Raw genomic sequence first — 27700 nt, forward strand, 5'->3', positions numbered from 1 at the left:
ATGTACAGTGTAGGTCCTGCAAGGGACACACCTTAAAATCCAACATAGAGTCTTCTTTCTATAAGTACCTCCTTTCTGAGAGCCCAAAACATGTGTCTCTCTCCTAACATACCAACATGACCAGCATACCTTCTCTGCATACACTGTCGATGTATATTTATTTATATATTCATGCCCAATTGCCCATGCATGCTCATTGAAGTGTTTACCATTGTTTAAGTCATGTACATGTATGTGCATATTTTCATATGTGTACAACACCTGTACTCATATCAATACAATATGATAACTTACTTCCCCCCCCCCCCCTAGCCTGTTTCTCAACTTCATTTTCTGCTTTAATTACTAGGTAAGATTTCATTCGACTCTATGGACCCCCTTCAGGGGCATGAGAGCACAGCACAATACAGAAACATATATAAACAAAGTAAGATTATGATAATAAAATACAAAGACATAAAACATACATTTTAATAATTATAAAACACAATAAACATGAGCTAAAGACAAAGCATACACTGTGCAGTTGTATGTTATTAGTCTAAAACATCACGTGGTTTGGTTTGTCTACCACTACGAGTAACTTCACTTTTATTAACAAAAATAGAACCATGCCTTTCAGCCTTATCTGGCCCTGGAAAAAAATATGAGTGCAGGAGTATATCCTATACAACCTTAGGCAATTGTCTGCCCCGATCTCATACGTTTAAGCCTGCCGGGTTGGGGCATACACTTTGGAGAGTAGAGTGAATCTCATTTAACTCTATAATGGGTTTTTTTTAAATCGGAAATCGAGCGAATTTCGTTTTATGTCTGCCCCTTTGGCATCCCTTTACTTTCCATCGGGGATTCCTCTGGCCTTGTAAAAAAGTTTTTGAGTGCAGGGGTATATCCTCTACAGCCTAACTATGTTTTGCCCGATCCCATACACTCTAAAAACTGAAATGTTAAATGTCAATTTAAAGGGCCGAGGAGTGACCACTCTTTCAAAATGTCAGATTGTTTCTTTTAACCTGCTAGATTCAACCTTTATAGTGTTGGATCCAGCATGTTCAAAGTGTTAATCTGCCATTTTGAAAGTGTGGTCACTCCTCGGCCCTTTTAAATGGTGATTTAACATTTCAGTTTTTAGAGTGTACGTTTAAAGGTAATAATATGTCCCATTTGCAGGCCAAAAAATGAAAAGTTTAAATTCCAACAGCATTTGAAAGATAAAAATAATTTCCCTAAAAAAATGGGGGGAGGGGGGGGGGCTTGAAAATGTCTTTAAGTGGGAAAATAACGACTATTAGTTGTCGAATCGACTTAGTAAGTAATAGTCTGATTTTCATACCAAGTACCGAATGGTCGTACGTTTTATGCTGCGCAAAGATTCAATCAGTTTAATTTTGGCCATTACAAGAAATAGGTTATTGATGTAGACAAATGCTCGTGTATTCTTTACAGCTCATTTTATGAATGTTAATACCAAAGAAGAAAAAAAAAGCCAGTCAGTCACTCAATAGTGTCTGACAGTGAAGTCTGGCAAGTAAACGGGTTTCCTTGCACAATTTGAATATTAGGACACTGATAACGTTTACAATCCACAAATAGGACATACATGACATATTCATAACTCCTGCAAAGTTCTACAGAATTTAATGTTGGCTGCAAAAGGGACATAATTATCTTTAAGTCTGCCGGGAGGGACCATAAACGTAAGGGAGTAGAGCGAATCTCATTTAACTCTAATGGGGGTTTTTGAATTGGAAATCGAGCGAATTTCGTTTTCCGTCGGCCCCTTTGGCATCCCTTGACTTTCCATGGTGACGTTTAAATGTCGGTCCCCAGATGTAAATAATCATATGTAATTGATACATGTCTGTAAAAACCCAATTCACCCCTCCCCCAACCTCACACCCATATAGTTTCAGTTCTTGGTACCTTCTTGGGTATGACTAAACCAGTGGCCGATTCCGAATTCTGCACACGGTTCAAGAAAGGGCCACAATACCGAAATACTGATAGGAGGGGAAGGGGTTCTGACCATAGACATTATATGGAAGAGGCGTCCCTGTTTAATTCCTCGGTAGCACTCTGACCAAATGGATCGAGTGCAACATGCCGCCCCGCGCCTACTTTAAAACCCTTAGAACCTGAACTACACAAAATAAAAGATAACAACATTAACTGCCTCTTAATTTTGTGATAACTTTTTTTCTTTAAAAAAAAAAAAATCATGAGGGCCCCAATCCTGTTGTTATTGTAAAAAGATGATGTCATCTCTATTTAGACTTAATTTTGTTTTAACACTTCTATGCTACATCAGTTGATAATTTCAGAAACACACTCTAGCATGCATTACCTGCCATACAAGTTAGCGACATGCGGAACACCGCCCTGCTGACTACAATTTCAGAAGGTTCAGAAGGTTATTTCTAGGGAGGAGGCGATCCCCCTAAACAGGGGCGGCGGAGCGACCTCCAAAGTGGGAGAGGGGCAACAACAGTACCTACAAAGGAAAATCTCAAAGCAAAATGATACAATTCTTTTATACATTGGTATATACCCCTACATTGTGAAATCAAGGAATGATTCAGTAATTATTGTGTCTCTCAATCATTATACGATAATTGCTGAAGCTGGATATCTGAACATTCGTTTGCGAGCGATAAAAATTTGTAAGATTTGTGAGGTCGCAGTGCGAAAATTACATCTGATTAGTAGAAAAAACACACAATCCTGATGGGGTTATAGGCATATTCTCATAACGGAAGACTGAAAAGACCTTTGATAAGTAACGTAAGTATATCATCTATAAATGCGAGAAATCGTATCGAGCGAGCTTTGGGGAAATTGCTATTAGCTGCTTTAAATTAGGGACACGTATAATAATTAAAGGACAAGTCCACTCGAAAAATAACTTACTTTCAATAAAAGCAGAAAAATCAGACAAACCAATCACACAAAGTTTGAGCAAAATCGGATAACCAATAAGAAAGTTATGATTTTTTGAAAAAGTATGTAAAACTATGGAACAGTGAGAATCACGACACAATTTGCCAAGATGGTTATCAGTTTGTGACGTCATGTCCTCACAACTTATCAATTGCTTTATATAGTTTAATCCTATTAATTTCCCTTTTTATCCCCCAAAACTTGATTTCCCCATGCCATTGCCCAGGTTATATGATTTGTATCATATTGCGTGCATGACCGTTGACATCCGTAACTTGAAGTCAGTATATACTTTCAAGAAAAGTGTGAAATCAATTTTATTGAGCAAATATTGACAAATCTCTTAAATTAACACATGATATCATATATGTTTGTCAGCATTTCCTTGATATAGCAGGAAAATCCCCCTCCCATGCACCCTCTATCCCATTTTTTTTTTTGGTTGCAAGTCACTGTTTATTTTTTGTTATTTTCCCCCAATTATGTTCTGTAATTTACTTTACTTTACAATCGTTATGATTTTAAATGTTTCTGGGCTGCAAGCGTATCAAGCTGTCACGCTTAGGCTGTAGCCCTTCTGTATCATCACCTCTTCGAGCGTATGTATCTATGATTTACTGAATGTGGAAATGTAATTTAACTTATGTTTTATACTCATGTAAAGACATTGTCACATTATTGTTATAACCTATGATGATTCAGTAACCAATAAATATTTCAACTATTTCAACTATGACATTTCCCCAAAACTTTTATGAATTTTGAAGAATTGATACTATTTTCTGAATACTGTTTTTCATAAATATTGATTTTTATATAAATAGCTTATCAAAATTCAATTTTTCATGATTTAACTGGACATAAATTACTCTTTATTTGTGCATCCACACATAAAAATATTACTAACAATCTAACTTGGATGCTGGTGTGAAGAAATAAGATTCTTAGGGTGAAAATAGGAAATTTATCAATATAAAGAAAATAATTAGTGGATAGTGAGGACCATACGTCACAGACTCCTGAGTGAGTTGCCAATTTGTGTAGTGATTTTCAAAGTTTTTCATGTCATTAAAAATTCAAAACTTTTTTATTAGTTATGCGATTTTGCTCAAACTTTTTTGATTGGGTTTGTCTGATTTTTCTGGTTTTATTGAAAGTAAGTTATTTTTGGAGTGGACTTGGGCCTTTAAAGGAAAAGGGACACTTATCGAAAGGGATAAGACACTTATTCGAAAAGAAAAGGGGCACTTATCGAAAGGGGTGAGACACTTAATAGAAAAGGAAAGGAGCACGTGTCAGAGTAGGCCTACGTACAAATGGAATTAATCAGAGGTGAAAATGGGGCACTTCTTACACCTGAAAAGAGGCACTCACCGGGAATTTAAAAAAAATTACCTATGGCTATAATAATGGGAAATGGGCATTTGTTGACGGAAAAGCTTCATCCATTAAACTTTGTTAGGGGCATTTATAAGAGGTTAAAAGGGGCATTAATGAAATGGGGATATATCCCTTATTGGAAAGTAAAAGGGGCACATATCATTGTTGAAAGGGAAATTATCAGAGAAAAAGGGGCACTTGTTGTACCTTAAAGGGGGCACTAACCGAATATGAAAAGGGGCACTTATGATAACGAAAATAGGGCACTTATAATTAAGGAAAATGTGCATTTGTTGAAAGAAAAGGGGCATTTATTGCGTGTTGCCAAAATGTCCGGTAAAGGGGTACTTTTCGTGCGACAAAATCCGGCCCGAGAATTGTAAAAAAAGGGGTGTATTTGACTTTTCACCCGGAGATTTCTTTAAAAAGGGGGTGTTTTTTCTTTTTTTCTCTCATCTCTTTGGACTTCTGAGAAATTGTTCCGAATTTCGGGGGGGTACATTGAGCATTTTTCCTGATTTAGGGGGGTATCCAAGGCAGGAAAAGCCCGCGAAAAGCCCGCGAAAGGGGGGTTCGAAAATGTTGGCAGTCCTCAGATAGGGGGTGCTTTCAAAAAGAGGGAACGAGCATAATGCGTACCCTAAATAACACTGAGTGGGGGGGGGGGGGGCGGGAAGGGGGCTTGGATGAAAAGGGGGAAGTGGTTCTTATGCAGACAAGGGCCACTCAGAGATGGAAAGAGCACTTATCAGGAAGGGAAGGGGCTCTTGTTAAAGTCAAAGGGGCCCCTCTCAGATTTGTATAAGGCAATTATCTGAGGTGAACGGGGCATATATCAAAAGTGAAAAGTGGCATTTTTCGTGCCTCAAAGGGGCACTTACTAGAGATTAAAAAGGGCACTTTTGAGAATGGAAATGGGACACTTATCGCAAAAGGAAAATGGAAACTTAGCTCCCCCACCCACCCCCCCCCCCCTGGAATGCCGCCCTGCCCTTAATAAATTGCGAGCAACACCCACAGAACTAGAAATAATACAACTGTAGATAAAACGATTTCAAGATAATCGACGCAGATGGCGCTCTACCTTTAGTCAGCACCGGCTTTTGGTGCTTCATATATCCGCCGTACGTACGAGATTATTGAGCGTCGGATCGAGAATTAAATCAAGGTGAACTTCGGAGATAAATTTCTCTAATTACGCCAACCCTGTTCATCCACGATCATGGTGTCTATTGAACAACTTTATAAGGATTATGAGGTCCTTGCTGAAGCCGGAGCAGATGCTGGCCAGGTAATTACATGCATGCATTTACTTCAAGTTCATGCAATTTAGTGTCCATCTCAAATTTACACACGCCAGTCACTGCACTGCCCTTTATAGAGTCTACTGTGTGCTGCTGTGATAAATGTCTAAATTGAATGAACAAAAAGCGGTACGGCTTATCCGGTCACCCGATCCTATTGTGAAACATTGGAATTTTGGCGTGATTTGATATAAGTGTGTTGTAATTTGTGAATGATGTGGATATCATGTCTAGGTAATCGTACAGTTTCTGACCAGAACTTCAGAAGGCAGAACACAGTCAGAAGGGAACAAAAATGAAAAAATAGAATTCACTTAAAAAGTCGAAGCCAATCAATGCCATGGATGGTCACGGATGGTTATGTGATAACTTTGTCCTTTTTTAACCTGCATCGGCAAGCAGCAAGATGTGCAGCTGGGGGCTACGATACACGACGCCAGCCCAGTCCCGTGAAGTATTGCCCCTAACAGTTAGACCTAGCCTTAAGCCTTGTTAAGGGCTCCCTCGAAATGTTTTTTTATGATATTATTCGAGGGAGCCTTAACCGCCTCCCATACCACTGCACGGAGAGGAAGGTAAACAACATCTCAAATGTGTCCAAAATCACACTTTCCCGCACCCGACCAATATTGGACTAGGGTGTCTGATCGCGCACCCAATGTTGTGTGCTAAAACCCTTCCCATAGAGATTGTACGCTTCCCTATGTGGTCTACGTGCATTGCGCGACCATCCAAAATTGGTCAATGATTTTATGAAAAAATTTGAAATTCAAACCTTTATAACAAATGATCCTGAAGGTGAAACTCAATAAATGAGGTGTCATATGAAAGAGCAGGGTTTTCTCCATATTCCCCATAGGGGGCCACCCCCAGAATTCTAAAAATATCTTGGTCAAAACAGCGATTGAAATGTTGTTTGCATCCTAGCTCCAAAATTTGCCACTTTCCTGAGCTGCGCCCCCGCGGCTTAAGCAGGGCTAGACGTAAGGATAATATCCAGATGCTTTTTTTTTCGCTAGCCCCAAGGGATCATTTGTTATAACAGTTTGAAAATACCCTTCCCACATTTTTGGAATCAGCTAATTAGGGAGGCGTGAGCTCCGCTCAGTCCAAACCATGGTTACATCGTAACATGTGCGCTTATAGTGAATGAAAGTATGGGTGGCCGATTCTCGCCATAGAACCCGGAAGTGAATACACGTTGTAGTCAATGGCAATATCGCGGAGATTGTCTCCGCGATATTGCCATTGACTACAACGTGTATTCACTTCCGGGTTCTATAGCGGGAACGGCCACCCATACTAGTCAATGGCACATATCGCGGAGACAGCGTGGCTCAAGCTTGCAAGTCGCGCATTGGCTGAGCAACTTGCGTACGATATGCATACGCTTGCATATCGCGCGATACAGCTGTTTGGCTAAATTTAGCAAAACAACATAACTCTGCGTGTACGTCTTTTTCGTCGATTCTGAGCAAAATGCTATGAATATTTTAGCATTTTGAAGGGGCTGTATCTTTTGATAGAAACATCGGCGAGACTTGAAATTTGAAATGTATTATTCTGATTACATTTTTAATTCAAATATCAAACAAAAATGGTGAAAAACGATCCCAAATTGAAAATTGAAAAATCGTTCAGACACCCTAATTGGACAGTGGCTTTGATGAATTTTATGTTACAATACCGCCCAGAAGTTATTGGGCATGTTTTTGCGGGGCGGGTTTTCCCCGATGGGTATTTCACGATAAAATCACGATAAAATATCGATGAAATACTGATAGAATCACGATAAAAATCACGATAATTTGCACACTAGTGAATGATTTCCTCTATCAGGGGATGCGTGTAACCCGCCTAATCCCCCGATAGTCTATCGTGTTTCATGGTGCGCGTATTTGCAACTAGTCAAGTCATGTCCTCTGCAAGCGCATGTCTTGCTCATCGCGCGCGCTAAGTCTTCATATATGTATGATTTGTACGCGCAGTTCCGTATGTGTCTTTGTTTACGTCACAATAGAAAGTATTCACGAGTAAACATTACACACAGTTAAATACTAGTAAAAGCCGTCGCTAAATCACTGACACTGGGCGCGGATAAGCATCGGGTACTGATGCGGTGAAGCAACGAGTAGATCTAACTATATTCAAGTTGCAAAAACTTGCATGATTTGCATTCATTGAAATTATAATTGTGAGCACAATACCTTTCATTTTCACTGCCATATTTTCTGTTCGCCTACTCCAGATATGCGTATCTCATTCCACAACCATGAAAGTGGTGAATAAATTCAATTCAATTCAATTCAACCTCCACCAAATAAAATAAAAATATTCCCAAGATCGTCGCTTCAGAAAACACGCACGCGATCAGATTCTTTCATTTGCCCTATCAGTATCACTGACAAGACTGCCGTAAGAAGGGTCTCCACCCCTAAAAAAGAAAACGTCCAATCATGGACATTCTTGCCTACTGGTCACGCGTAAAAGTTGCCAGGTGGACTAGTAACCAAGGTTACCAAAACACGCGTAAATAAACATTTTTAGTCGACGGCATTGGATGATTGATAAATAATAAAATCTGTAAAAATGGCACGGATCAATTACTGTAACTGTCTTCGGAGTGTGGATTAGAAAAGAGTTGAATTAACAGGAAAACATGTAGGAGAGAGAGAGATAATTGAGAGGGAGGTAGTGTTGAGCTGGAGATAGATGAAGATATTATTCGAGAAGGAAAGGAGTTATGATCGAGGTCAGGATGGGAAAAAAACAACAAATAAAATGGATAATTATCTACTTAACAGGGTTGACTAAATATAAGTAGGCAAGACACCAATACGTTAGTCTATTTTCCGTACACCTTTCTACTTCCACTCCTTATTCATCGACACTAGACGAAAACGTTCATGGGTGGAGAAATGTGACAAAGAAGAGGGTGAGAGCATGGACCTACGTATTTGGAGAGCAAGAGAGACGAGAGGAAATCCCACTAGTATCTTCACGAGGGGGGGGGGGGGGGACTACACGTAATAGAGAGAGAGAGAGAGAGAAAGAAAAATGTTTGATGGGAGCGCAGGCTAGCGAAATCATACTAAGCTAAGGGAGACATTTACGTACATTTACTTTTGAGAAATAAACAGTAGGATTATGTCTGCCACATGCGTTGAGAGGTGGCTCCCCTCGGCTGACACATCGTAAATAACAAAGATAACATTCAATGACATTTTTAACCGAAGATTGAAAACTAGGTCATTCACACCTCTTTTTCTTTTTATCATTTATAATTACTTTGTACGATGGCGATGTTAAAAAATAGGATGTTGGAAAGGAAGAAAAAAAGTTGGATCGTAGATTAAATGACATTGATTTGCAAAACTGGAACGATGAAGTTCATGAAGTTCATGTTTCAATTACAGAATTTTTAAACAGGTAATCGGTTTGGAAGAATATATGTTAAAGTTGGATTTCAGTGATAGAACATCTCTTTATAAATATCGACGTGGTAATAGTAAGCTGCCCTGTCGTCTGCACCTGACCGTCACTAAAGTCAGCCTCTAGAAATTGTAGAATTGTGTTCCATATGTGATCTCAAAGTACAAGATGATGCATTTCATTATGTTCTCGTATGTCCAGCCTTTGGCTTTGATTAACTTTCGCAATTATTTGTTAAGAGATAGTTAGTCAATTTAAGATTAAGAATTAAAACAAACCTTTCAACCTTTTAGATTCATTCATGGTTTGCTGCTTCGCATTAGAATATGATATAGATTTTATTTTTAAAAGCAGACCCGTATCACTATCATTCGCGAAGTTGTGTTTTATTTTTGTGGACATTTTTACAATAATAGCTCCCGTTCTAGTCCCTCTAACGTTTATTCGCGCTAATAATATTTATAATTAATTTGCCTGATGTTGCATTCAATTCATTTATGGTTTGCTGCTTCGCAATCGGATATAAAATAAATGATAATTTTAAAAGCAAACTCGTATCATTGGCGACGCAGGGGGGGGGGGGGGGGGGTGGAGGGGAGAAGAAAAGAAAAGGAAGGAGGGGGAAAAGGAAGAAGAGTAAATCTAAAAATAAAATCAAATAGACAGACGAAACAAGCAGAGAACTTCATCAATCGGAAATTCTAATTTTTTCGCCAATGAATTGAATGTTTAAATGACAAGAGAGCTTGCGTACATTTCATATTGTGTTTCAAGTGTTTCTAAACAATGGGTTTGGAGTCAAGGTGTCTGGCAGCATGTGGTTATCTCAGAAGTTAGTATAAACAGATCATGTTCGCGCCTTAAGATCACGTGATCATAGTAGTGATGATTGAATCTTCGAGAGAAAACTATAAGTGCGTGCATTTTTTTTAATCTTTACCTCATCATCTTTTCTGTTTTTTTATTTCTTTGTTTTACCTTTTCTCAAAATATAAATATGTGTATGTATTCCCTTCGCTTGTTCCTTACGGTTCAAGGAGAATTACCCCCTTGCACAATCACCCCCTTTGTTTAATTCCTCGTTTTTCTTGCTATCAATTCGATCAATCATTTTTTTGTTGTTTATCCTTATTTCTTACCATACATGTATGTAGATCTTTGTTAAGCCGTTATTATTTATTATTATTATTATCATTATTAATCATTCTTCTGGTTTATTCCTTCGTAAATGTGTTTTAATACTTTATGTTTTTATTAGATTTCTTTCTATCATTTTATATTTTGTCCTCAATCCTCGTGTATTTCTTTGTTATTTCCTTATGTATTACTCCAATTTTGATTACGGGAGCTTGCCAACCCAGGTATGTGTACATGTATTTAGCTTAAATGTCATAAAATGGAGATCGAGATCGAGGGGATTTCCAATTCCGGGAATCCCTGAGCGCGCGCACTACATATCAAATTTCAACTACTTTGTGGACCACGAGGTACATTGGCTGATCGAGATCGCGTTGCTTTTGTTTTTGATAATACTGGTTTATGAAAATGCCGTTTGCGGTCTGTGGCAAAATTTGTAATGTGTAGGGACAGGGTCAACCGATTGGTATTATGAATGAATAAAATAATATTTTTTTTTTTTTATTATTTGGAGTTACGGATCCTTTATTTATTCTGTTAATTTTCAATTCTCTATCTCTCTTAATTATCTTTGTCTGATATATTTCACTCTTCACTCCCTTCCCTCTTTCTTTTCTTTCCTGTCACGCTAACGGTAACGGTACCCCTCCGCCTCTTCTCTCCTCTTCCCTTAATTATTCACGCCTTCCTGAAAATCTCACAACATACACATAATTCTTCTAGAAATAACAGCCGCATTTATCCATAAATTCTAAGATTCTACCCACATATTAGATCTGATATGTACATGTAATGATGAATACTCTCGATTAGACAGAAATAACCGTCTGATATGGGTCATTACTCTTTGATAAATCTTACATTTGTCAACATTCCTCATACACAGACGGTGACCATTACGGGTCGCACGACGGGGGGGGGGGGGGGGGGGGGGGGGGGGGGGGTGAGCCTTTCTTTTCTTCCCGTTTTTCCTTAGTTAGATCTAATTTTCCGATCAATAAATCGGACATAAGAAAGTATGTATATTTCTTAAAATTCTTACAATTTTAATCAAGTAATTGCAACGGCGAAATTTAGGCGAATTAGATCACGCGTTTATGAATATCAAAATATCACCGGGTCAAGCCGTGCTGACTCGTACGCACATGTAGGTATCGGACGTCCGGAAAAAAAGAGCATTCATTAACTCAAATCAAGATGGCTGCACAACAAATAATGTTAACGACAAGTCTTTCTCGGATTAAACATAAGCGGAATAGCCGTCGATATTAGATACTGAAGCTTTCGGTCTAACTCTTGATATACTCTCGGATCTCCTCTGCCATGATATGAGCTATCCCAAACATTCCTCCCCCCCCCCCCCCCTCAAATAAAAAAAAGATGTTGTATCGTGGGAAAGGCCAATTAGACACTTCTTGGTTTCTGCACTTCTCTCATCGGATAACTTTTCTCTCCGCATGCGCAATCCCAAACATTCCCCGTAGCACATTGTCTCGTGTATTTATGCATGGAATGAAAAGAGCATTCATTCACGCTTTTGTGATGTAATAATCAAGTGATTGTGACGTCAGTGGCAAGCGCGCATCGGTATGTTTGAGGATGCGCAGGCTCAGCAAGCGTATAAATACAGCATTCTGTGCGCAGTTCTATCGTGATAATAACAAACTAAAAGGAAATATCACGATATGCATCGGGGATTTAGCGAGTTGATCAAGTTGAGGAAAAAAATCATGATAGAGATGAATACAAATCACGATGTTTCTCACGATAAAACACGATAAAACCCGTCTACAATCACGCTAACCTCCTATCGTGAAACACGATCCCGCATGCCCAATAACTTCTGGGCGGTATTGTAGTTTTAATCAGAATTACATCCTGAATTTAAAAATCGGAGGTAAAAATAAGGAAATAATAGCAATTTTCTTACCAGACCGATACAGCTCAGCTCCCTTTTCACGTGTACCATGTGAATTCACGATCTCTACACAATTTGTAAATGTGCTGCTTCCGTATAATGCGCTAAATAACACTTATACAGCGCATTATACGGAAGCAGCACAATCACGGTAGTGCCAGTCAGAGGTAATCACCATTGTGTAGAGATCGTGAATTCACACGGTACACGTGAAAAGGGAGCTGAGCTGTATCGGTCTGGTAAGAAAATTGCTATTATTTCCTTATTTTTAACTCCGATTTTTAAATTCAGGATGTAATTACGATTAAAACTAACATAAAATTCATCAAAGCCACTGTCCAATATTGGTCGGGTGCGGGAAAGTGTGATTTTGGACACATTTGAGATGTTGTTTACCTACCTCTCCGTGCAGTGGTATGGGCGGCGGTTAAGGCTCCCTCAAATAATATAAAAAACATTTCGAGGGAGCCCTTAAGGCTAACTAGACCTAGGTCTAGATCTATGTGGGAAAGTGTTGAGGCCAATTTTTTCTTCTTCTTCTTCGCTATAAGTACAGGCCACCGTCGGGTGTATTCTCGTACACATCGTGTAAATTTCAGAGTTAAAAAACTTTGTTTCGGTAATCAAATCACCTAGATATTTTATATGCAGGTAGACCCTAGGGCCTACATAGTTAAATATTCTATCGAGAGATATTTAATTCGAAAACATTTTTAAGTTCCTTTGTTGAAGTCGACGCTTTGAATATTTAGTTAATCTTTGTTTGCTTGTAGCTCTGGTTCTGATCATCGCACACAAACAATTAATCAATGCGATTAATTGATGCAAATTGAACGATGCAAAGTTGAATTTCCTGACGTGTTGATCGATACCGTTTTCATGATGTAAGCGCTAAAATAGCAGCGCTTCAGCGATTTGAGTGAGTTGCCAAATTGTCTAGATCTAGTGACTTTCAAAGATGTTCATGTCTTTAAAAATTCATAACTTTCTTATTAGTTATCCGATTTTGCTCAAACCTCTTTTGATTGGTTTGTCAGATTTTTCTGCTTCTATTGTAAGAAGTTATTTTTGGAGTGGACTTGCCCTTTAAACTCATATCGGCTATTTTTCTTCTTGTCTTTTTGTTCTCCTCAGCACGAGTCGTCGTATGCCTCCATCTTGAGTGCAGTGGGTGGGGATTCCCCTCAGAAGCAGCTGGCTGGTCAGTTCATCCCAAAGTTCTTCAAATACTTCCCATCTCTGGCGGAGCAAGCAATCAACGCTCAGCTTGACCTCTGTGAAGATGATGTCTCTATGGTAGGTCATCCATTTCAATTCATTTCAATCTTGGTTGGAAGGTAATTACTGGTGGCGGTAATTACCAGTAAATACCGCTTATTTCCCAGCGTCTAGGAAAAAAAACCTCCGAAGCGGGTATTATTCCAACCCTGAATTCAATTCATTTCAATTCAATTCAACCCAATTTATTGCAATTCAATTCTATTCAATTTATTTTAATTTATTTCAATTCAACCATAAAGCTACATACATGTACATACAATAATTCATGGAAATATAAAAAGATGGGGTTAGGAGCCCATAAAGAAATTTGAATACTAACCATGACATATATCTCGAGAAATTTGAAAAAAATTAACAAAAGCAACATTAAAATGAAAACAAATATATAAACAAGAAAAAGATTATAAAGACCTTTTATGTGAGCATAAAACATTAACAGCAAAGCACAAGCAATGAGCGCACATAGGACACGGTGTCAAGCGACACTGCACCCCTATAGTCCAGGGATTTTCATAGGTGTTTCTTCTTGTGACTTTTGCCATGGCAAATTTTCTCTGGCGACCTTTTCTCTTGCAACTTGGTGCTGTGACATGCGCTTTCATAAAAATTATTTGGGTCCATTTCTATTAACATTCCCATCCATTGCTGATTTTAAGCATTATTAACAACAGAGAGCTCAGATTCACTGAGCTCTCTGTTATATCATATCTGAACAAGCCTTCTTAGTTCTTGCCAGTGCCCAGCACTCTTGGTGCTGACACCAAGCATATGGACATTTCTGAAAATGATCGAGTTTAGTTTGAGACTAGGACCACACAGAGAAGATAGGTCTAGGTTAAGAGTTAGATAAAGTGCTGGTTCTACATGTTTTACAATGAAACCTGTCTATAAAGACCACCCAAGGGAGACAAGAAAAGTGGTCTTTATAGGCAGGTGGTCTTTGAAGACAGGTGCCTATAGTACATGTTTCAAAATATGGTTTTTGTAGACAGGGGGTCACTAAAGCAGGTTTAACTGTATTAGATATTCAACTACTGTAGGTAGAGCAGCTGGGCGATGTTTGCTGAAGCGTGATCGTATTGATCACACTCAGGGAAGGGTAAGGTATCACTCAATTCCCCCTCCCCCTTCTTCTTTACTTCTTCCAGTGCAAGTACAGTCCTCTGGGTAGAGTATTTTCGTACTTTTGTGCATTGCTGTGAACTAGTGTGCCATGCTACATTGTGTGAGCCTCAAAACAGTTCTAAAAGGTTATAGAATTGAGTAGTAAAAAGTGCTCCTTGTGCAAGTAAAAAGAAGCTCCTTCTCTAATTAGTTCTGACGCAGTGTTACCCCAACCAGCTGCCTCTTAAACTGTTCCAGAAAAGAAGCTGCTGTCACAGTGGAAGGGAGCTCTTACATTCTGGGATCACTCCTCTCCTGATATTCATTCTCTCTCTCTCTCTCTCTTCAGATTCGTAGACAAGCGATCAAGGAGTTGCCCAACCTGTGCAGAGACTCAGCTGATCACCTGCTCAGGATTGCAGATGTCCTCACACAGCTTCTCCAATCAGATGATCTCCCTGAACTCAACATTGTCAGATCAGCTCTCATGGCACTCTACAACATTGATTCTAAAGGTAAGCTTTTCATTTCACAAGGCTCTTCATTAATTTCCCCTGACCCTTCCCCTCCCCCTCCCCCCAAAACCCTCCTGCCCAAACCCCCACCCACTCCCAAACCAATGAAATAAAATAATAACAAATTACAAAATTAACAAAATCTGCAGTGTTGGTTGCCCTGTGCACAAACAGTAATGGTAAGGTGCTATACCTTTTTGAGAACTTTAAGCGAATCTTATTATATAAAACCTGAATACGATTTTTTTTTTTTTTGGTGAGATAGAGAGGGGGGGGGGGGGGGGAGAAAAAAAGAAAAAAAACTGTAGATTTTTTACAACCAGTGCCTTGTGACAAGTTTACAGTTCACTTTACTCATGAATGTGAAGATCCCTAGCACTCTTTATGTAGTCCAACTTCGCATCATCAGTCAAAACAAAAGGAGTGATGTAAGGGTTATCGTGATTAAGTTTTTGCGTTTCCCATGTCAGACATAGAGTATGACGTGTGACGTCATATTGGCCAAATTGTCAAGGTTGCTGGTTCCAATCAATTTTGTGCAAAACAATGGTGCAGTGATTTATAACACCAGCCCCAAATCCTGAATTTGCTCTGCTCCAGCCCGTTGCTTCAATGATTTCATGGTAAACCTCATGTCCAGGCTCTGTTGTTTAGAACCAGTAACCAAGACAACAAATGAATATGACGCGAGTACTTTGGTACTCTATAGATGATGCTCTTCTTCTAATCGAGTCACTACACAAGTCCTGTCAAGTGGTCCACACAGGCTTTGGCATGGCAAATCACGGCTTCCAGGTCATCTTGGGTGCATGGCTCTGGCAGGAGTGGGCAGACTAGCAGAGCTAGGTGTTCCATTGTCTGTTCCTGGCCGTATTCACATGCTGTTTGTTTGTCTCCTAGACCCCACCTATACCGGAGTGTTGGCTCAGTCAGTAGAGCATTCACCTCACAACCGGGAGGTCGTGGGTTTGAATCCCGGCCGCGTCATACCAAAAGACGTTAAAAGATGGGAGTTGTTGCTACCTTGTTCGGCGTTCAACAATAAGGGACAGAGCAACATCGATCTGGCGCTGCTCAGTGGCTGCTGGGCTCATGATCAATTGGGCAAAAAGAATTTCCGTTTCGGTTAAATAAAATTTGGAGTGGACTATTAGGCTATTATTATTATTATTATTATTAGGACTCTGCATCGTCCGTAGCCAGTTCTTAGGAGGTTGAGGCTTAGCCAGGTAGGCCAAGTCTCACTGGAGCCGGTTGCAAGGGATTCCTTCATAGATGATGCTGAATACTTGATAACAAAAATGATGCTATTTTTACCTCAAATCATCTCATTTTGTAGGAACCCTCGGTGGGCTCTTCAATCAGATTCTCTCAGGAGATGACAAGGTGAGGGATCGTGCGATCAAGTTCCTTAACAACAAGATCCAGACCCTGCCACCGGACCGTATCACTAAGGAGGTAGAGGAGTTTCTAGTAGAAAAGACTAAAGAGGTACGTACTGTGCACAACTGTGTAATGAGGTACCAGAGAACACTCCCAGGCTTACAAGCAAATACTCGAATATTTGGACGCCATTTTAAATTTAATTTAATTTTTTTTTTTTTTTTTGTTTGTAGAAAAGTCTAAAGAGGTGAGTTCTGTAAACGCTTTTATTTTTTGCGTGATTGATTTTTTTTCTCACGCTGAGCGTCCCCAGAACATATTCACTTGTTCTTAAATTCACATTGCACGCAATTCAGCGCAATTAATGTACCGCAAATATTTCTACTTTTACAATAATGGATAAATCATTTTCCTGTGACTAGAAGATGATGAAGATGATGATAGCCAGCTCAATAGATATGAGAAGTTACATATTTAAAAAAAAGTGATTTTAAAACATTTGGAAAAAGGCCTACAGAGGAAATCAATATGATCATGGATTCTTTAAAAGTTTGAACGTGACTAGCTTAGCTGTTCTCTTCTTTCTCTTTTAATTTCTCTGATTTTCCTGCGTGTATTCTAATCAGCTCGATGGAAGGATGGACGTGCCCTTTAACAATATTTAAATATATTTACTTGTCCAAGATAAAGAATAAAGCATCTGTGCCCTCTTCTAATCTTTCCTCTATCCATTTTTGTATCTCATGACAGGTCCTAGTGGATGTTACTGGTGAGGAATTTGTAATCTTCATGAAGCTTTTGACGGGACTGAGTAGTATGCAGACGTTACTAGGCAGGAAGCAATTACTTGACCTCGTCACAGAACAGGCTGACCTTTCATCAGATTTCCAGGTGAGTACATTTAGTTGTGTGGCCACCTTTCTGCTAAACACAGTCGCACACTATTACGTTAAGCATGAAATCGTTGGCATTAGGCGTGAAGTCATTAGCATTAAAATGCCCATAGCCCCCCCCCCCCCCAAATTGTGCTTATGCGTTATGAAACTTCTGAAATTAGGTAGTTGATATCTATTTTCCTCTTATCTTTTATTCATAAAAAAAAGAGAGAAATCCGTCATGTTTGAAAATTTATGTAACATGTACAGATCAGTCAAAACCTTTGAAGCGAGTTATCCAATATTTGCCTTGAGGCCTGAAAGAGTTATAAGTTCTCATAAGGATTTGAAATTATTTGTGAGCTTTATCATTTGTTTATTCTCATGTGAAAGGATGTCATACGACTATGAATAATTTCTAAGAAAATGATTGCTCTTGAATAATATTGATGATTTTAAGCAGGATTTAGAAATATTTGTCAACGTTGAACCACAAACTATGTCACATGTCTGTGTAGCCCTGTGTACCCTCACTTGTGTTCAATGTTTTTCATTGTTAAGGAATTTTGCACCCAAATTTTTGTTTTTTTGTTTAATGATTACAAAACCTTATAAAACATATATTTATTACTATTGATAGTTTTGTCAATCATTACAAGTATTTTCTGGCCATTTTGTCATTGCATGCCCGTAACTCAACTTTATTCTTAACCCTCTCATTCCTATGGGATGGATCATGTCTCAAGAGGACAGTTATGTAGTCTTAGAATACCAACTCCACTATTAGGAATTGTAATCTTGATATTAAAACTCGCTTTTTTAAATCTAAGTTAAACTGCATTGCTTTTTCGTTTTCTCCTCGTAAACGATACTTTTTTAAAGCCCATCAATACTAGTGAACAGGAGGGATTAGACCACACTGCAAGGTCACTGGATAGGTGGTTATCTCATCAACTCAGCTCTCAATTAACATAAGAATAAGAGGATCATGGGGGACCAATGGTCACCGATTATGCATTGTTTGTTATAAAGAGGGAGCAAGTAGCTATAAGTAGTACAGTGTAGCTTTAATAGATTTGTTTAGTGATACTTTCATCATATTTTTTTCTTCTTTCTTTCCAGCACACAGACTCAGACTCAGTAGACAGGCTAATGCAATGTATTCGACAAGCTATGCCATTCTTTTCAGTAAGTGAGATATCATGCAACGTATGGGTGCTATGACCCATGCTACTCCAACATTCGCTGTTATATTATTTCTCCAAAATGGTTATTTCACCCAAACTGGTTGGGTTTTGGTGTGAAGTGTTTTTGCTAGGATTGAGGTTTTTTAAATATTGCTAATTCTAGTGATGAACCACAAAAAGGTTGTCATGGGACAGTATGTTGTAATAATAATATGATAGTAAGTATTTCTACTTTCTGATATAGTACCACTGAAGATGCTACAATGCAATCTAATGATATTCAAATTGTTATCTCAACAAAAGATGAAAGTAATACAATATCCGATATATAACAATGATTTTCTTAGTAGCCCTGGTGTTATTCAGCTGCTTGATTCTGGTGTGAAATGTCCTCCGACAATTAATGTTTCTAATGTCACTGGGAAGTCTATTCCACGTGACTGGTGCCACATGTCCAAATACCTGGTCTCCCTGTAGTGGGTGGTTTGGCTGTGAGGGTCTAAAAGCATAAATGGAGAAGATAGTATAGGGGGATGACACTGCTTAACAGCAAGAAAATCGTTGATATACCCAAGAGCGGCATCGTGGAGTTCTTTGAAACTAGCGTCAAAACCTTGTATTTGATTCTATTTGACACATCAGGCTAAACTTGATTATGTGTGTATTGCTACATCTTACTGTCTCACAAATTATTTTGTATTCATTGTGTAATAAATTCTGTCACTTGAGCTGCATGATAAAGAATGGAGCAAGAAAGCTTTTTGTTAGGAAAATATGTATTTTGTGATTCTTTTTTACAGTCAAACATGCTTTAGTGTCTACCTGTCTACAAAGACCACTTTGTGTGTTTCCCTTGGGCGGTCGGTATAGACAGGTTTGACTGTGTTATATATCTTGTTATCAAATAATGGATCTGCCTCTGCCATATTCTAATTTTGTTTCTCTCCATCATCTCTTGCTTAGAAAAACGTCCAGTCAACGGCGTTTGTGTCGTACATATGTGAACGTGTCCTCCCCAATCTCACCTCCCTGGCTTCAGCACCCGATGAGAACGGAGCTTCGGGGGAAGAGAAGAAGGACAAAGAGAAAGATTCAAATTCAGGAGGTGCCAAATTAGAAATGTTGAAGCTGCTCGCAGAGATGGCAGCTAACTGTGGAGATCTACCGGCCGAACCACACATAGCCAACCTGTTCAGCACGTTAGTGGTAAGTAGATTCTCTCATTACAGCTCCCAAAATTGGTGTGTGTGTGTGTTATTGAGTTTTTACAGACGTATATCAATCAGATATGATTATTTACGTCTGTGGACCGACCTTTAACGTCACCATCTGATAGACGTGACTCAGTTTTGAACCTGCGTCCTTGGCTGAATCAGTGTGTAACTTCCATTGTAGCTGGATTACAGGCGCTTGCCACAACGCCCCGTTTGAACAACCTCCTGTCTTTTGTTTGTACTTCTTCTGTTCTCTCCTTGGAGGAAATTTAGATATATTACTCATCAAGAATGGAATGTTTATTTATTTCTTGTTTTATCAGTGTGCCATATTTTGTATCCCCCAGGAATATGCCAGGGGGTACTTAGGATTCAGCAGCGTTATGAGCCGCCTCCGTGTCTGCCGCGTCATATTCTTGTGTGCGCTCTAACTGCCACATTCCTTGACGGATTTCTTTCAAATTTTGTATGTAGGTGTATCTTAGTATAATCTACACACCTATATCTTTTGGTGACGCTGCCCCCAGTGTGACGTCTTCTATAGGGTAAAATGCAATATTTGTGTGGATGGTTGAGTTGTGTGCACTCTATAGGCCACATTTTGCAAGGGATTTTGTTCAAATTTTGAACAAAAGTGTATCTTGGTGTAATCTACGAGCCTCCAAGTTTTGGTGACGCTGCCTCCAGTGTTCCGTCTTTTATAGGGTCAAAGGTCATATTTTGATAGATGTCTTGTGTGCACTCTAGTGTGCGGTCTAACTGCATCATTCCAGAGGGATTTGTTTCAAATCTTGTATGGAGGTGTATCTTCGTATAATCTACACACCTATAACTTTTGGTGATGCTGCCCCCAGTGTTCCATCTTCTATAGTGTAAAATGCCATATTTTGGTGGCTGTCTTTTGTGCGCTCTAACTGCCACATTTCGTGGCAGATTTCTTTCAAATTTTGTATAGAGGTGTATCTCGATATAAGCTACAAACTTGTCTGTAGGGGGGGGGGGGGGGTGTCATGTTTGAGAAGAGTGCAAAGAGCTGTGTGATATGGGTTCACAACACCCTTTTACCACCAGCTGATATATGAATACACCTGTGTGTAGGGGGCAGGGATGGTTGTCATGGTTGATAAGAGTTGAGAGAGCTGTGTGATGTGGGTTCACAACACCCTTTTACCACCAGCTGATGTATGATTACACCTGTGTGTAGGGGATGGGGGTGGGGAGGCAGGCGTAGGTTCTCATGTTTGAGAAGAGTGCAGAGAGCTTTGTGATGTGGGTGCATGACACCCTTTTACCACCAGCTGAAATATGATTATACCTGTGTGTAGTGGAAAGGGGGGGGGGGGTTGGGGGAGCAGGGGGGGGGGGGGGGGTTCGGGGAGCAGGGGGCGGTTGTCATCTTTGAGAAGAGTGCAGAGAGCTGTGTGAAATGGGTTCACAACACCCTTTTACCACCAGCTGAAATATGATTATACCTGTGTCTAGGGGAAGGGGGGGGGGGGTGGGGGAGCAGGGGGCGTTTGTCATCTTTGAGAAGAGTGCAGAGAGCTGTGTGAAATAGGTTCACAACACCCTTTTACCACCAGCTGATATAAGATTACACATGTGTGTAGGGGAGGCAGGGGGAAGTTGTCATGTTTGAGAAGAGTGCAGAGAGCTGTGTAATGTGGGTTCACAACACCCTTTTACCACCAGCTGATATTTTGGTGGCTGTCTTTTGTGCGCTCTAACTGCCACATTTCTTGACAGATTTCTTTCAAATTTTGTATAGAGGTGTGTATCTCGATATAAGCTACAAACTTGTCTGTAGGGGGGGGGGGGGTGTCATGTTTGAGAAGAGTGCAAAGAGCTGTGTGATATGAGTTCACAACACTCTTTTACCACCAGCTGATATAAGATAACACCTGTGTGTAGGAGGCAGGGATGGTTGTCATGGTTGATAAGAGTTGAGAGAGCTGTGTGATGTGGGTTCACAACACCCTTTTACCACCAGCTGATACATGATTACACATGTGTGTAGGGGGCAGGGATGGTTTTCATTGTTGAGAAGAGTTTAGAGAGCTGTGTGATGTGGGTTCACAACACCCTTTTACCACCAGCTGATATAAGATAACACATGTGTGTAAGGGGGGGGGGGGGGGGGTCATCATGTTTGAGAAGAGTGCAGAGAGCTGGGTGATGTGGGTGCACAACACCCTTTTACCACCAGCTGATATATAATTACACATGTGTGTAAAGAGGGGGGGGGGGGGGGGGGGTCATCATGTTTGAGAAGAGTGCAGAGAGCTGTGTGATGTGGGTTCACAACACCCTTTTACCACCAGCTGATATATGATAACACATGTTTGAAAGTGGGGGGGGGGGGGGGGGGTCGTAATGTTTGAGAAGAGTGCAGAGAGCTGTGTGATGTTGGTTCACAACACCCTTTTACCACCAGCTGATACATGATTACACATGTGTGTAAGGGGCAGGGATGGTTTTCATGGTTGAGAAGAGTTTAGAGAGCTGTGTGATGTGGGTATACAACACCCTTTTACCACCAGCTGATATATGATTACACCTGTGTGTAGGGGAAGGGGGGGGGGCAGGGGGAGGTTGTCATCTTTGAGAATAGTGCAGAGAGCTGTGTGATGTGGGTTCACAACACCCTTTTACCACCAGCTGATATATGAATACACCTGTTTGTAAAGGGTGGGGGGGGGGGGGGGGTCATCATGTTTGAGAAGAGTGCAGAGAGCTGTGTGATGTGGGTTCACAACACCTTTTACCACCAGCTGATATATGAATACACCTGTGTGTAGGGGGCAGGGATGGTTGTCATGTTTGAGAAGAGTGCAGAGAGCTGTGTGATGTGGGTTCACAACACCCTTTTACCACCAGCTGATATATGATTACACCTGTGTGTAGGGAATGGGGGGGGGGGCAGGGGGAGGTTGTCATGTTTGAGAAGAGTGCAGAGAGCTGTGTGATGTGGGTTCACAACACCCTTTTACCACCAGCTGATATCAAATTACACATGTGTGTAGGGGAGGCAGGGGGAAGTTGTCATGTTTGAGAAGAGTGCAGAGAGCTGTGTGATGTGGGTTCACAACACCCTTTTACCACCAGCTGATATATGAATACACCTGTGTGTAGGGGGCAGGGATGGTTGTCATGTTTGAGAAGAATGCAGAGAGCTGTGTCATGTGGGTTCACAACACCCTTTACCACTAGCTGATATATGAATACACCTGTGTGTAGGGGGCAGGGATGGTTGTCATGTTTGAGAAGAATGCAGAGAGCTGTGTGATGTGGGTTCACAACACCCTTTTACCACCAGCTGATATATGATTACACATGTGTGTAAAGAGGGGGGGGGGGGGGGGGGTCATCATGTTTGAGAAGAGTGCAGAGAGCTGTGTGATGTGGGTTCACAACACCCTTTTACCACCAGCTGATATCAGATTACACATGTGTGTAGGGGAGGCAGGGGGAAGTTGTCATGTTTGAGAAGAATGCAGAGAGCTGTGTGATGTGGGTTCACAACACCCTTTTACCACCAGCTGATATATGATTACACATGTGTGTAAAGAGGGGGGGGGGGGGGGGGGGGGGTCATCATGTTTGAGAAGAGTGCAGAGAGCTGTTTGATGTGGGTTCACAACACCCTTTTACCACCAGCTGATATATGATTATACTGTACCTGTGTATGGGGGGGGGGGGGCAGGTGGAGGTCATCATGTTTGAGAAAAGTGCAGAGAGCTGTGTGATGTGGGTTCACAACACCCTTTTACCACCAGCTGATATGAGATAACACATGTGTGTAAGGGGGGAGGGGGGGTCATCATGTTTGAGAAGAGTGCTGAGAGCTGAGTGATGTGGGTTCACAACACCCTTTACCACCAGCTGATATATGATTATACTGTACCTGTGTTTAGGGGGGGGGGGGGGGCAGGTGGAGGTTGTCATCTTTGAGAAGAGTGCAGAGAGCTGTGTGATGTGGGTTCACAACACCCTTTTACCACCAGCTGATATATGATTACACATGTGTGTAGGGGGCAGGGATGGTTTTCATAGTTGAGAAGAGTTGAGAGAGCTGTGTGATGTGGGTTTACAACACCCTTTTACCACCAGCTGATATATGATTACACATGTTTGAAAGTGGGGTGGGGGGAGGGGGGTCTTCATATTTGAGAAGAGTGCAGAGAGCTGTGTGATGTTGGTTCACAACACCCTTTTACCACCAGCTGATACATGATTACACATGTGTGTAGGGGTAGGGATGGTTTTCATGGTTGAGAAGAGTTTAGAAAGCTGTGTGATGTGGGTATACAACACCTTTTTACCACCAGCTGATATATGAATACACCTGTTTGTAAAGGGTGGGGGGGGGGGGGGGAGTCATCATGTTTGAGAAGAGTGCAGAGAGCTGTGTGATGTGGGTTCACAACACCCTTTTACCACCAGCTGATATATGAATACACCTGTGTGTAGGGGGCAGGGATGGTTGTCATGTTTGAGAAGAGTGCAGAGAGCTGTGTGATGTGGGTTCACAACACCCTTTTACCACCAGCTGATATATGATTATACTGTACCTGTGTTTAGGGGGGGGGGGCAGGTGGAGGTTGTCATGTTTGAGAAGAGTGGAGAGAGCTGTGTGATGTGGGTCCACAACACCCTTTTACCACCAGCTGATATAAGATAACACATGTGTGTAGGGGAGGCAGGGGGAAGTTGTCATGTTTGAGAAGAGTGCAGAGAGCTGTGTGATGTGGGTTCACAACACCCTTTTACCACCAACTGATATATGAATACACCTGTGTGTAGGGGAGGCAGGGGGAAGTTGTCATGTTTGAGAAGAATGCAGAGAGCTGTGTGATGTGGGTTCACAACACCCTTTTACCACCAGCTGATATCAGATTACACATGTGTGTAGGGGAGGCAGGGGGAAGTTGTCATGTTTGAGAAGAATGCAGAGAGCTGTGTGATGTGGGTTCACAACACCCTTTTACCACCAGCTGATATATGATTACACATGTGTGTAAAGAGGGGGGGGGGGGGGGGGTCATCATGTTTGAGAAGAGTGCAGAGAGCTGTTTGATGTGGGTTCACAACACCCTTTTACCACCAGCTGATATATGATTATACTGTACCTGTGTATAGGGGGGGGGGGCAGGTGGAGGTCATCATGTTTGAGAAAAGTGCAGAGAGCTGTGTGATGTGGGTTCACAACACCCTTTTACCACCAGCTGATATGAGATAACACATGTGTGTAAGGGGGGGGGGGGTCATCATGTTTGAGAAGAGTGCTGAGAGCTGAGTGATGTGGGTTCACAACACCCTTTTACCACCAGCTGATATATGATTATACTGTACCTGTGTTTAGGGGGGGGGGGCAGGTGGAGGTTGTCATCTTTGAGAAGAGTGCAGAGAGCTGTGTGATGTGGGTTTACAACACCCTTTTACCACCAGCTGATATATGATTACACATGTGTGTAGGGGGCAGGGATGGTTTTCATAGTTGAGAAGAGTTGAGAGAGCTGTGTGATGTGGGTTTACAACACCCTTTTACCACCAGCTGATATATGATTACACATGTGTGTAGGGGGCAGGGATGGTTTTCATTGTTGAGAAGAGTTTAGAGAGCTGTGTGTAGTGGAAAGGGGGGGGGGGGGGGGGGTTGGGGGAGCAGGGGGGGGGGTTCGGGGAGCAGGGGGCGGTTGTCATCTTTGAGAAGAGTGCAGAGAGCTGTGTGAAATGGGTTCACAACACCCTTTTACCACCAGCTGAAATATGATTATACCTGTGTCTAGGGGAAGGGGGGGGGGGGGGTGGGGGAGCAGGGGGCGTTTGTCATCTTTGAGAAGAGTGCAGAGAGCTGTGTGAAATAGGTTCACAACACCCTTTACCACCAGCTGATATAAGATTACACATGTGTGTAGGGGAGGCAGGGGGAAGTTGTCATGTTTGAGAAGAGTGCAGAGAGCTGTGTAATGTGGGTTCACAACACCCTTTTACCACCAGCTGATATTTTGGTGGCTGTCTTTTGTGCGCTCTAACTGCCACATTTCTTGACAGATTTCTTTCAAATTTGTATAGAGGTGTGTATCTCGATATAAGCTACAAACTTGTCTGTAGGGGGGGGGGGTGTCATGTTTGAGAAGAGTGCAAAGAGCTGTGTGATATGAGTTCACAACACTCTTTTACCACCAGCTGATATAAGATAACACCTGTGTGTAGGAGGCAGGGATGGTTGTCATGGTTGATAAGAGTTGAGAGAGCTGTGTGATGTGGGTTCACAACACCCTTTTACCACCAGCTGATACATGATTACACATGTGTGTAGGGGGCAGGGATGGTTTTCATTGTTGAGAAGAGTTTAGAGAGCTGTGTGATGTGGGTTCACAACACCCTTTTACCACCAGCTGATATAAGATAACACATGTGTGTAAGGGGGGGGGGGGGTCATCATGTTTGAGAAGAGTGCAGAGAGCTGGGTGATGTGGGTGCACAACACCCTTTTACCACCAGCTGATATATAATTACACATGTGTGTAAAGAGGGGGGGGGGGGGTCATCATGTTTGAGAAGAGTGCAGAGAGCTGTGTGATGTGGGTTCACAACACCCTTTTACCACCAGCTGATATATGATAACACATGTTTGAAAGTGGGGGGGGGGGGGGGGGGGTCGTAATGTTTGAGAAGAGTGCAGAGAGCTGTGTGATGTTGGTTCACAACACCCTTTTACCACCAGCTGATACATGATTACACATGTGTGTAAGGGGCAGGGATGGTTTTCATGGTTGAGAAGAGTTTAGAGAGCTGTGTGATGTGGGTATACAACACCCTTTTACCACCAGCTGATATATGATTACACCTGTGTGTAGGGGAAGGGGGGGGCAGGGGGAGGTTGTCATCTTTGAGAATAGTGCAGAGAGCTGTGTGATGTGGGTTCACAACACCCTTTTACCACCAGCTGATATATGAATACACCTGTTTGTAAAGGGTGGGGGGGGGGGGTCATCATGTTTGAGAAGAGTGCAGAGAGCTGTGTGATGTGGGTTCACAACACCCTTTTACCACCAGCTGATATATGAATACACCTGTGTGTAGGGGGCAGGGATGGTTGTCATGTTTGAGAAGAGTGCAGAGAGCTGTGTGATGTGGGTTCACAACACCCTTTTACCACCAGCTGATATATGATTACACCTGTGTGTAGGGAATGGGGGGGGGGGGGGGGCAGGGGGAGGTTGTCATGTTTGAGAAGAGTGCAGAGAGCTGTGTGATGTGGGTTCACAACACCCTTTTACCACCAGCTGATATCAAATTACACATGTGTGTAGGGGAGGCAGGGGGAAGTTGTCATGTTTGAGAAGAGTGCAGAGAGCTGTGTGATGTGGGTTCACAACACCCTTTTACCACCAGCTGATATATGAATACACCTGTGTGTAGGGGGCAGGGATGGTTGTCATGTTTGAGAAGAATGCAGAGAGCTGTGTCATGTGGGTTCACAACACCCTTTTACCACTAGCTGATATATGAATACACCTGTGTGTAGGGGGCAGGGATGGTTGTCATGTTTGAGAAGAATGCAGAGAGCTGTGTGATGTGGGTTCACAACACCCTTTTACCACCAGCTGATATATGATTACACATGTGTGTAAAGAGGGGGGGGGGGGGGGGGTCATCATGTTTGAGAAGAGTGCAGAGAGCTGTGTGATGTGGGTTCACAACACCCTTTTACCACCAGCTGATATCAGATTACACATGTGTGTAGGGGAGGCAGGGGGAAGTTGTCATGTTTGAGAAGAATGCAGAGAGCTGTGTGATGTGGGTTCACAACACCCTTTTACCACCAGCTGATATATGATTACACATGTGTGTAAAGAGGGGGGGGGGGGGGGGGGGTCATCATGTTTGAGAAGAGTGCAGAGAGCTGTTTGATGTGGGTTCACAACACCCTTTTACCACCAGCTGATATATGATTATACTGTACCTGTGTATGGGGGGGGGGGGGCAGGTGGAGGTCATCATGTTTGAGAAAAGTGCAGAGAGCT

The 27700-nt window shown here is 41.5% G+C and overlaps 1 protein-coding gene across 1 annotated transcript in view; it reads left to right on the forward strand.

The window, feature by feature from the left end:
- The first annotated feature begins 5449 nt into the window (after positions 1–5449).
- LOC593126 (apoptosis inhibitor 5) overlaps positions 5450–27700 on the forward strand; it is a 51912-nt gene continuing 29661 nt past the window's right edge. Inside the window, exons 1-7 of the mRNA XM_030989764.1 lie at positions 5450–5608; positions 13243–13404; positions 14843–15008; positions 16348–16499; positions 17142–17282; positions 18389–18454; positions 19417–19659. Of these exons, the coding sequence (XP_030845624.1) occupies positions 5540–5608; positions 13243–13404; positions 14843–15008; positions 16348–16499; positions 17142–17282; positions 18389–18454; positions 19417–19659 (999 nt within the window). The 5' untranslated portion in view covers positions 5450–5539. The remainder of the gene's footprint in view (positions 5609–13242; positions 13405–14842; positions 15009–16347; positions 16500–17141; positions 17283–18388; positions 18455–19416; positions 19660–27700) is intronic.

This window comes from Strongylocentrotus purpuratus, unplaced genomic scaffold (genome assembly GCF_000002235.5).
Source record: "Strongylocentrotus purpuratus isolate Spur 01 unplaced genomic scaffold, Spur_5.0 spur5_scaffold_18, whole genome shotgun sequence".
Taxonomy (NCBI): Eukaryota; Metazoa; Echinodermata; class Echinoidea; order Camarodonta; family Strongylocentrotidae; genus Strongylocentrotus; species Strongylocentrotus purpuratus.